Source organism: Podarcis gaigeae (genome assembly GCF_964106915.1).
Source record: "Podarcis gaigeae genome assembly, chromosome: 4".
NCBI classification, from domain to species: domain Eukaryota; kingdom Metazoa; phylum Chordata; class Lepidosauria; order Squamata; family Lacertidae; genus Podarcis; species Podarcis gaigeae.
The window spans coordinates 105885532-105897742 of NC_139677.1; the positions used below are offsets into that span (position 1 = coordinate 105885532).

The 12211-nt window shown below is 50.4% G+C and overlaps 2 protein-coding genes across 2 annotated transcripts in view; both read left to right on the top strand.

The window, feature by feature from the left end:
• The window catches only part of LOC310843269 (uncharacterized protein), a 217324-nt gene that overhangs the window by 151866 nt on the left and 53247 nt on the right, over positions 1–12211 (top strand). The window lies entirely within an intron of this gene.
• Positions 4957–7762, top strand: LOC310843602 (olfactory receptor 52E4-like; the record flags this gene model as incomplete). The annotated part of the gene is made up of 2 exons (XM_083737197.1): positions 4957–6035; positions 6760–7762. The coding sequence occupies exon 2, from the start codon at positions 6800–6802 to the stop codon at positions 7760–7762; it is 963 nt and encodes a 320-aa protein (XP_083593323.1). The 5' UTR covers positions 4957–6035; positions 6760–6799.

Genomic DNA, 12211 nt, shown 5'->3' on the forward strand with positions numbered 1-12211 from the left:
GATCCATCTGCACCCCATCTGGAGAGAGCCGGTGACCAAGGAAGTCCACTGACCGCTGATGGAACTCGCACTTGCTGAGCTTCGCATACAGGCGGTGCTCCCGCAAGCGCTGCAGCACGGTCCGGACATGACCTTCGTGGCAAGCCGGGTCCCGGGAGAAAACCAGAATGTCATCCAAGTACACACCACGTACTTGTCTAGCAAGTCCTGGAACACGTGGTTGATGTACTGTTGGAACACAGCGGGTGCGTTGCACAAACCGAAGGGCATAACCAGGTATTCGAACTGCCCGTACCGGGTCCCGAATGCTGTCTTCTACTCATCCCCGGATCTGAATTAAATTGTAGGCCCACCGGAGGTCTAGCTTGGTGAACACCTGCGCCCCTTGCACCCGCTCCAGCAACTCCGAAATAAGGGGCAAGGGGTACCGGTCTGGGATGGTAATTTTGTTCAGGGCCCGGTAATCATGGCAAAGGCGAAGCTCCCCACACTTCTTCTTAACGAAGAGCACTGGCGCAGCGGTTGGCGAGGTAGAAGGCCTAATGAAACCATGCTCCAGGTTCTTGCGCAGGAAGTCCTGCAAAGCTTCGCGCTCTGGCTCTTAGAGAGTATAAGCGACTCACCGGCAGGGGTGCTCCGGGCTGGAGGTCTATGCCGCAGTCAAAAGACCGATGCGGCGGCAGCTGGTCTGCCCCCCATTCCTCAAACATGTCTTGATAGTCCCGGTACTCGGCGGGGAGCAAAGATGCAGCCTCCTCAGTGGGTGCGGCTGCTAGCATCTCGGACCGAGCATGGGGACATGGGTCTGGGAAGTGCACAGTCTGATTGACCCAGTCAATCTGAACATTGTGAGCCTCCAGCCAGTCCATCCCGAGCACCAGGGGGAACCGGGGCATGGAGGCAATGTCCAAAGTTCGCATCTCCCGGTGCTGCTGGAGACACAGGACCAAGGGCTGGGTCTCCTGAGTAACGGCACCCAAACGCAGGAACCGTCCGTCAATTGCCTCCACCTGTACCGGTTCTGGCTTGTTCTGAAGTGGCACCTGATGATGAGCGGCAAAGGCAGCGTCCATATAGGAGCGGGTTGCCCCTGAATCTACCAGAGCGTGGGTAAGAATCCAGGGCCCACCTGGAGGTAGAGACGCACCGGAACCATGAGATGTCGCAATTCCACTGGTGAGGGCCCCTCTTGCATGGTTTGGGACCCCAGGTTGGTAGGGCCTTCGGCCACCGAGGTTGGCAGTTTTCCTGCGACTGGCATCTTCTCGGGACAGGATCGGGGGTAATGTCCACTCCCACCGCAGTAAAGACATAGGTTCCGCTCCCGACGCAGCGTCTTCTCCAAGGGGGAGAGGCGAGGTCGCGCAGCCCTGAGCTGCGTTGGCTCATCCAGCAACTCGGCTGTGGGCGTGGACCTGCTGGGAAGGACTGGAGCCAGGAACCGGGGGTGCTGGCGGTCCCGGGCCTGGCGACGGACCTCCAACCGATCGTCTATCTGCAGGCTCCGCTGAATAAGGACGTCCAGCGTGGTGGGACGATCCGTCATGGCCAACTGGTCCAGTATCTCGTCCGACAGTCCCTCAAGATACTGGTCCCGAAGTGCAGAGTCATTCCAAGACAAGTCTTGCACCAACAGCCGAAATTCCATGGTGTAGGCAGCCGCAGTGGACTTGCCCTGTTTCAAACGCCTAATTGCCCGGTTGGCTTGACTCTCCTTCTGGGGGTTGCTGAATGCGGCCTCCAAATGGTTGCAAAACCCCATATAGTCTGTCAGTAAGGGGGAGCCTTGCCTGAGCAGCGGCAATGCCCACTTGGCCGCCTGGTCCTTTAACAAACTGATCAAAAAGTGCACCTTGGTGCGGTCATCAGGGAAGTTCCGGGCTCGCCCCTGAATATACAACTTGGCCTTGGCTAGGAACATGGGAAAGCTGGCCAGGGCCCCATCAAATTTCTCTGGCAAGGCCACTGGGTACTTGCCTGGAGCTGGGGCGTTGGCCACAGGAGCCGGTAGGGCGTCCAACCGCTGCTGAAGTGCCGTAACCGCATCGCTGAGATGCTGCACGGTGTGAGTCAAGGCCTCGTTCTCCTGGGCCAATGCCACCAGCGCAGCTGCCTGGTCGGCCATGGCTTCTGGCTTTTCCCGAACGCACTCCAACGAAGGGGGAGTGCGGGTGTGGCGGGAGCAAACTGTGCTGGTCCAGGGGGGAGATTACCATGGGGTGAGGTCCAGGACCTGAGTTGAGGGTCGGCAGACAGTCCTCCTCGGGTGAAGCGGGGTCCACAGCGAGAAGCCAGGCAAGTACAGGAACTCTGGGGGAACAGGACTGGATGCTGGCTGAAACAGCTCTACAACGACGTTGCTCCCTCAACCGGGGACCGGGCTGACTGGCCTTTATCTTCTCTGAGGCCAGGGGCGGTCCCGGCCCCCAGGAGACCCGCCTCTCCTGGTCTTAAGGCAAGCACTCCTCCTGGGAGAAACCAGTTCCCTTCGCCTCTCTGCCCTGAGCCTCTGCAGTTCAGGAGAGGCTGAAGGGTTACTGGGCCCAGGGGGAGACTCACCTGTAGGCATTGAGTCCTCAACCACCTCTGGAGCCAGAGTGGATTTACTTGGTGCCTGCTCCTGAGGATCCGGCACAGGTGCAGGCGCTTCAGAATCAAGGCCCTGCCCCAGTTCAGCCGGCCCTGGAGGCGGGGACTCCTGTGCAGGCTGGGATTCCTCCGGTTCAGCCTCTGAATCGGATTCCCAGGCCATCACACAGGAAAAGCACATCTGGAGTTTGCTATATGTACAACCAGGGTCTATTTGATTGGTTGTGCAAGAAGCTGCAACATGCTAGAGAATGTGTTCAGAAAGGACTTGTAACGGTGTCCTACATGCCAGGTAATGAAATTCCTGCTGATTTATTGTCCAAGGTTGTTCCGAAGGATCAACACTGTACCTATGTACAGAAATTGGGTTTGTACTGATAATGTACTGACACGCTGCCCAGTGGTGTTCACAGAAAGGGGGAGGATGTTAGTTTCTGTTTCTCACTGTGCAGCTGTGCGGAGTCCCAGGACTCTGTTTACATTCCAGAGACCTTGCAGTCTCACGGGAAAGGGAGACGGGATGTGATGTTAGTAGTTTCCTGTTTCCTTTGTTCCTTAGTTCCTTTGTTCAGTTGCTCTCTGCTTTCATAGAGAGAGGATGTCTTTTCTGTTCTGCGTAGTTTACAAATAAAACTCTTTACAATGTAGCCAAATGTCTCGTCTCTTCCCTGTGCTGGGAACCCTGCTGGATAGAATGTGCTTAGAAGTGTCCATGTACTGTTTGAGTAGGAACCAAGACGGGTGACCAGTGCAATGAATAAATGTTTACTCCCAGCATCTAGTGCTTAAAGCAAAGGGAAGCACTATCTCCATATTAATGCACTGGAAAGGGGGTGGGGGTGGGGAGACTGCCTGTCTAAAGGAAGAAGCAGAAGAGGAAGAAGAAGAAGAAGAAGAAGAAGAAGAAGAAGAAGAAGAAGAAGAAGAAGAAGAAGAAGAAGAAGTGGACGATGAAGAGGAGGAGTTTGGATTTGATATCCCGCTTTATCACTACCCTAAGGAGTCTCAAAGTTGCTCACAATCTCCTTCCCCTTCCTTCCCCACCACAAACACTCTGTGAGGTGAGTGAGGATGAGAGACTTCAGAGAAGTGTGACTGGCCCAAGGTCTCCCAGCAGCTGCATGTGGAGGAGCAGGGAAGCGAACCCGGTTCACCAGATTACGAGTCCACTGCTCTTAACCACTACACCACACTGGCTGATGTTGTTTTATTCCCCTTCTTTTTTTCGTTAGAGTGTATATTAATTTCCCAATAAAAAACCTCCAATTAACATATCAAATCATAATCCAATAAAAATAAAAAACTAAAATAAAAGATCAAATTGTCTTCCGAATTGTAATTTTGATTTTACGACTTCCCATAGCCTGAATCTTGAAGCATATCCAAATCTCAGTCCTGCCTCTCATTTCATTCCCCTTCTAACAACTCTGTTGTGTTGTGTCAAATGTCCATACAGGTTTATATGCCATCTTTGATCAATCCAGCCTGCAGTTGTTGGTCCATCCTGAAGCTCCAAATGCCTCATGGAATCATAGAATCATAGAGTTGGAAGGAAACCCCAGGGGTAACCCAGCCCAACCTCATGCATTGTTGGAATCGCTGCTGAACAATCCCTGATGGATGGTCCTCCAACCTCTGTTTAAAAATCTCCAATGAAGGAGAGTCCACCACCTTCTCAGGTTGCACACAGAAATGACATATTTATATTGTTCTTTATGTAATACCGTAATAGACTGCTTTAACAAATGATGGTCAAGTTTCTTTCCTAATTTTAATCATATCTCTGGCCTAATAAAATCTGGAACTTTTGATGCCATATTACTCTGGGTTTCCAGTCCTGAAAAAGCAGGGATTTATTCAGTGGTGGTGACCCTTTTTCAGCCTCAGGGCCATGTTTTCTTATCAAATGCTTTCTGGGAGCCACATCCCAGAGGTGGTTGTGGCAAAATGGGTGTGGTCAGACATATACCCCTCTTCATCCAGGCAAGCAAGAACAGTTGTCATAGTTCCAAGACTGATGGCAGCTGGGTAAAATCACTTGGGGAGAGTGCAGAATGGGGCCAATGAGGGATGTGGCCTGGGCAGGGTCCTGAGGGCAAGACAGAGCTGCCAGGAGGCCTGTACAGTGGTACCTCTGGTTATGAATGCTTCTGGTTACAAACGTTTCATGTTACGAACTCCGCTAACCCTGAAGCAGTTGCTTCTGGTTGTGAACTTTGCCCCAGGATATGAATGGAAATTGTGCACAGGAGGCACGTGCGCAGTGGGAGACCCCATTAGTGAAAGCGTGCCTCAGGATAAGAACGATTTCAGCTCAAGAACGGACCTCCGGAACAAATTAAGTACGTAACCAGAGGTACCACTGTATTCAGTTTCCAGGTATGAGGTTGGGGGGGGGGGGATTCTCCTTGTGGTTTCAAGAAATCACACCAAATCCCCAATCAGTAGAACTTCATTCAGTAATGCATTACATTTCTATTAGGACACAGACTATACAGCATAGGCAAAATATGCATAATCTTAGCTGTTCATCCTTTACCCAACCACTTTCTGCCTTGTCTGCACTTCACCATCTCTCATCAAGCCATAGTTCATGAAAAACACTTACCCTCCCAATTTGATTTTAGTATCTGTGTCAGAACCCTCCTTGTACCTTATCTGGAGTTGTTTTTCTCTTTAACAATCAGCCATTAATTTCCCCTTTAACTGGTTTTTACTAGTCTTGTGGTCAGTTCCCATTCCTGTGCATGTTACACTGGCCTCACTTATTAATGGGCCTAACCTGGGTCTTTTGCCAGCCAGAACTTGCTGGAACTCAGTTCTGGCCCCTCTTGGGTGGGTGCCATTGCCACTCTAAGAAAACGAGTTGCCCTACCTCAGTTCCCCATTCTTTAAAAAAATAAAAATCTGACCATTTATATTCATCAAAGCATACAGGTATCACACTGTTTTATTCTCTGCCTGCCAACCCACCTATCTGGTACTCCTGCTCTGCCCATTACAGGATTCTCTGTGAATTCCCTCTAGCTGTGAAGCTGTTGTCTCTTTCAAGCTACCTTCTGTTCCACTCTTCCCAAGTCTGCTGGAGATGTAGAATGATAAAGAATCCGAAGCCTGGACGTGGGGTTGGGGTCCGCTCTCCACAGTCCCCCTGACTCTGTAACCTTGGAAGAGATGCTCCAGGTGTGGGCGGTTTGGATGCCATGGGAATTGGGATGGAACAAAGCTCTTTCTACAGTGAAACAGCCCCCCGAGATGTCCACCCTAGCACCTCCACAGAAACACTATAAATGCTGCTTTCTGGTCAGCCAAGTGGAGTCAGATCTGAGGGATGCTCCTCCATCCACAATGCAGCTGCCAGTAGACCTTTGACTCTGTGGCTCAGCAGAGCACACCTTGCTGTGTGAATCTGTAGGTGAGCTGGCAGAACAAAAGGTCCTATCAAGGTGAGTGGAAAGGAGGGGAGTAATAGAATCATAGAGCTGACAAGTTGGAAGGAGCACAAGGTGCTTCTAGTCCAATTCCCCACATTGAGGGACTTTTTTGCCCATCATGGAGCTTGACCCTGAGATTAAGAGGCTGAGATGGGGAGGGGGAGGCAGTTGGTGGGACCATTTTTTGAAGGGGGAGGGCAGCAAGTTAGCTCTTCTTCCAAGGAACCTTTGTTGCAATTGGCATGTCCAGCTCTGGTCACTGTGGAGCTGCAAAAGGTGAATGAGAAGATTAGGGTATTTGGAGGTGGAGGAATCAGGTTCCCCGCAGAGAAAGGCTGGTTTTGATGAAGGAGACATTAGTGGGAAATGTGGTGGTGGTAGCGGGGGGGGGGGGGACACACGACAGAAGAATACAGAACCATGTACAGGATGAGGAAAGTGGAGAGCTGCCACCCCCACCAGTTTTGTCAGACTAAATTGGCCCAATGAATTGATGGGTGGGAGAGGAGGGGCAGACAGGAAAGTTCCTCATACAGCAGCGTGCAGACTGCTTTTTTCATTTTCTTTGTTCGGACACAGGGACCTACACTCTGGCCAAATCCAGCTAGCAGGCTCATCCCCTCCACACAAACACACAATTGTTTTCTTAACATGAAACAGGATTGCTGGGAAAGGGTCTATGTGTCCATGAGGAGCCATGGAGGAAAATGCTGGCCTGTTTTCTTCTTCTTGGCAGGGTCTCAGTGACCTGTTCTCTGGCTGGGTCCAGGAGGAGAATGCCTCTTTCGAATGCCACCCACTTTTATTCCCCCACCTTCATCCTGCTGGGGGTCCCGGGGCTGGAGGCGCTTCACTCCTGGATCTCCATCCCCTTCTGCCTCGGCTACCTCGTTGCTCTCGTGGGCAACAGCACCATCCTCTTCATCATCAAAACGGAAGCCAGTCTCCACCAGCCCATGTTCTACTTCCTCTCCGTCCTTTCGGCCATCGACCTGGGCCTCTCCACCTCCACTCTGCCCAAGATGCTGGCCATCTTCTGGTTTGGCCTTGGGGAGATCAGCCATGGGGCCTGCCTGGCTCAGATGTTCTTCATCCACAGCTTCACGGGGATGGAGTCTGTCGTGCTGCTAGCCATGGCCTTTGACAGGTACGTGGCCATCTGTGACCCTCTGAGATACACCACCATCTTGACCAAGGCAAGGGTAGCCTGGATGTGTGCTTCCGTTGTGCTGAGGACATTCCTATTTGTGCTGCCCATTGCCCTCTTGACTCTCCGCCTGCCCTTCTGCAGCAACCACATCATCCTTGCCCACACCTACTGTGAGCACATGGGCATTGCCAAGCTGGCCTGTGCCGACATCCGGATCAATATGATTTATGGCTTGTTCACTATTACCATCCTCATGCTTGATGTGGTCCTCATTCTTTTGTCCTATGTGCTGATCTTGCAGTCTGTTTTCCGGCTCCCCTCCAAAGAGGCCCGGCTCAAATCCTTGGGCACTTGTGGCTCTCATGTTGCAGTCATTTGTGTCTTCTACACTCCTGCCTTCTTCTCCTTCCTCACCCACCGCTTCGGACGCAACATCCCCCATTATGCACATATCCTCATTGCCAATCTCTACCTCATTTTGCCCCCGGTGCTCAACCCCGTCATTTACGGCATCCGGACCCGGGAGCTGCGCAGCAGGATCCTGCACTTCTTGTTCTCCAAAAGGGCACCTTTGTCCAACGTCTCCTGATTATCCTGCCTTGCAGGGGGTTGGACTAGATGACCCCCAGGGTCCCTCTGACCAGTGTCATATGGGAGGCATCTACCGAGCATGTCTCGGGGAGTCCCTTTTATTGAATATTACAGCATTGCCACATATGTGCTTGTTGCTGATTGGTTAACACCAAGTACAAAGCAAAGGTTGCATATAAGCATTGATCACCAATAGATTAAAGGTTGGGAAAGGGAACACAGAATTAGACAGGCATGAAAACCGCCTTATTAAATTATAACTAGTGATTAATATATAGCATTCATCCGTAGATGTGGTCAACCAAGCACTAAGAACAGGTCAGAATGCAATGTCTCATGAACTCAATGTGAACTGAACATTCGAGGGTGATGAAGGAATGTCTCAGCTTAAAATGGTTTTTCCAGAGTCATGTGCAGAAGCAAAACTTCCCATCACTCTACGATTCTATTTTGCATTCCTACAATCTGTTGAGTGGGAATTCAGATATATAACATGCTCTACGTAATCCGAGTGTTTTGTAAGGCTGGGAGAGAAACCCCAGAGAGCGGTTGCTGCCAATCAGTGTAGGCCATCCTGAGGTAGATGGATCAACGGTCTGATTCAGAACTCTCTGCAGTTCTTTGATCCTGGCAAGCTGGATTCTGGCCCAAATCACTGCAGTGCAATTTGGGGCAGCGGATCAGGAGGGGCAAGAACTTTTCAACAATGTGCACCAGAATTGTTGTTGTTGCTCTTGTTGTCCTGCCTTTCTCTCTGACAGGGGCTCAGGGCGCAGAAATGGCTCCTCTTTCTTCAAGGGCCACACAGACCTCATGAGACACCCGAGAAGATTCCCTTGCTGCTTTTTTCATAAATCAGCAACAGAGGTTGCATTTCCTTATTTACAGGAGGGCTGTTGCTAAAGCACATAACATGGCCTTCACGCTTAGTTATGTATTAGGAACACAGGAACAAATTATTTGTGTGTGTGCATATTTGCAAACTACCCCCATCTCTGGGCAGTGAGACTCTAGGGGTCCCAGGTCCATATAGTTTTATTTACTCACAGGGGCTCACTCTGGGTCTTGCTTTCCTAGCTAGATAGCCTCCCCCATTAGCCTGGGTTGCCCCCCCCTTGCTGCAGCTCTTGCAACCCAGCTCCTTTGTTGGAGACTTCAGAATCCAGACCAGAATGGAAAAAAAAAATCCAGGCAGCAATATTTTAAAAGAAGTTTTATTGACTTTGGTTTATTTGTCAGACAAGCAAAGCAAAGTGGGTACATTCAGCAAAAATGAGAGAATGCCCCCGAACACCAGGGGCAGACAGTTTTTATCCCCTTAGGCAAAGGAAAGTTCAGCCCCTTCACCCACCCCCCTTAAACATTCCCCTTTATGCATATTCATTGAAGCTCAACCAATTAAAGAATTGATGGTGGCCCTTCGGTTCCAAGCTGCATTATCCACTAGGTGACGCTGCGAGCTTATAATCCTCTTGATCTATTTGCAATTCCTTGTAAAACCACATTGACCATCCGTGTTCTCACCTTATTTTTGTGGTGGGCTACATCTTCCTGTTGTTCGCTCTTTTCTCGGTCTGTTTACTGGAATTGGGTCAACAGCTAGAGCAGGTGTGAAGTGCTCTGACCACACTTGCTGCATTTACAAAAATGCTGTGTGCAGGCAGAGGAGAGAAATAGTTTTTATCTTTCAGCTTGCTCCTTATAAAATGGCTTCAGTCTGGCTCTCCAAAGTGGACCCAGGTGGACCCCTGGTCCTCGCTCCTCTTTCTTCAAGGGCCACACAGACCTCATGAGACACCCAAGAAGATTCCCTTGCTGCTTTTTTCATAAATCAGCAACAAAGGTTGCATTTCCTTATTTACAGGAGGGCTGTTGCTAAAGCACATAACATGGCCTTCACGCTTAGTTATGTATTAGGAACACAGGAACAAATTATTTGTGTGTGTGCATATTTGCAAACTACCCCCATCTCTGGGCAGTGAGACTCTAGGGGTCCCAGGTCCATATAGTTTTATTTACTCACAGGGGCTCACTCTGGGTCTTGCTTTCCTAGCTAGATAGCCTCCCCCATTAGCCTGGGTTGCCCCCCCCCCCGGCTGCAGCTCTTGCAACCCAGCTCCTTCTTTGGGGATGCTGAGGAGGATACGCAAGTGGCCAGAGAAGGCCCTTGTCTTGCCAAGAAACCTGTATGTGGGAATCGTGCATCCATAACGGGTTAATGTCTTCTGGAATTCTCTGGTGTCACCAGAAGACAAAGCTGTTTTTTTCAGTCAGGTCTGTCTGTTATCAACTGCAGAGGATGAGTAGCCTTGGGAGCCTCTTGGGGAGATGGAAGTGATGAAAGGACTTAATCCATGAGGGAGAGCTACTTGCTCTGAGATGGGGGGACCTTCGGGCAAAGGCCAGCAGAGAAGGGAAGCTGTTGGCCACTAGTTTCTGTTCCTCCCCACTTTCCCAAGGGCGTAACATCTGAGGTCCTGTGGGTGGAAAGAGCGTCTCAGGGTCAGGGGCCAGTCTGGGCCAAAACGGCCCTCAGCTGCCCCCACCATGGAGTCCCTGGCTCTCATCTATATTATTGCACTTTATGTGTTGTTTATGTGCAAGATAAACATTTGATATTGTGATAAAAATATATAGAAGAGTATTGTTTATGTGAATGCACAGCCGGTTACGTCTTGTGTGTTTGTCCATTCCAGGAACAGCATTCCTGACCCAGATTTTCACAAGAAGTCCCTAAGATGATTCCCCTTTCAAACAGGATACGTGAATCTAAGACAGTAGGGTCCTCTTCTCTGGCAGACAGACAACCCCTTCCCCAAACCCCCACTTCCCCATGGGGGTCCCCCACACCACCCATCACTCACCAGGATGGCTTTGGCCGTCTCCTGCTTGGAGCACTTCGGGGTGCAAAGCCCCCTGAGCTGAGCTGCCTGGCAGTTCTGAATCACCTCCGGCAGGTACAGCTGATCTCCCTCCAGCAGCTGAAAGGCAAAAGTCAGGCTGTCAGTTCCTCACGAAGGGAGGGCTTCTCCACCTCTGAGAGGGCAGAGTGGGGGGCAAGGAGGGCAGGTCTGAGTCCCTGATATGGTTCTCCCCAATACTCACCCCTGGGGGAGGGATGTGCAACCGCAGCACATCTGCAAAGAGAAGGACATGGGGACAGGTGAGTCCGTCCCTGAGCACCTGACAAGGCTATTCCAAGAGTTTTCTCCTGGGTTCCAAGTCCTACTGCAGGGGAGGAGGGACATCCCAAGCCTTGGGGACCAATCCTGGCCTCCTTCACCAGAATGTGGCTCTTCAGGTCAGGGGTAGGCAAACTAAGGGTTGGGGGCCGGATGCAGCCCAATCGTCTTCTCAATCCAGCCCGCGGACGATTTGGGAATTAGTGTGCATCTCTGGGTTATTTGTGGGGTATAGGAATTTGTTCATTCCCCCCCCCCAAAAAATATAGTCTGGCCCCCCACATGGTCTGAGGGACGGTGGACCGCCTCATGGCTGAGAAAGGTTGCTGAGCCCTGCCCCAGGCTTACAAGATGGTCAATATCCAGTTCCACTCCACCCTTTTAAAATTTAAATCTCAAAACAGATCCCAACTTTCAGAGCATGTAAATCACATGAGTGGAAAGACCCCTGCTCCACTCACACAAATAGGACTATACCTCCTTCTCCCACCTTTAAAGTAAACGTCTATGTAATGAAACCGAATTGATCCAAGTCTGCCTTCCTCCGCCAACCTCAGCTTTGTTCTTCAAGCCAAAAGACAATGCTGTCTGTCCCCGAGTGAAACCCCCTGGCCTTTCATTGGTAGAGCCGCCACCATGCTAGTGGCATTTACCTCAGCACAACACAGGGACTGACTGACTGGGCGGCGAGATGCTTTCAGCCTCGGACACTTGGCGGGTTCTGAAATGGCAGTGAAGGACAGATTCACGATGCTGACGGGCTGGATTCAGCCCGCGGGACATAGTTTGAGGAGCCCTGGTCTACACTGACTGGCAGCAGCTCCCCAGAGTTTCAGGCAGGGATTTCGTCCAGCCCTTGCAGGAGATGTCAGGGGTTGACCCTGGGACATTCTGCATGCCAAGCAGATGCTCAAGGGCTCCTGATATTTCACTAGCCTTTCAACGTTATGCTATTAGCAATCATGGATATTCCACCTGCCTCTTTCGGAAGGAGAACACTCACATGATCAATTTAATTAATCAATTAATAATTTATTTAGACCCTGCCAATCTATTGCCAATTTACTGTATTGTAAAATACAATAGTCCATCAAACATTAAAAGCTTCCCTAAATATAATAATAACAATAACCATCCATTTTCAGTCCATTGAATTAGCAATTAAGCATTTCTGGACAAGGGAATGGCATACATTTGTATATTAGTATAAAAAGCATGCATAGGAAAATATTACTCATTTATTATGAGAATAGGATTTATTTCTT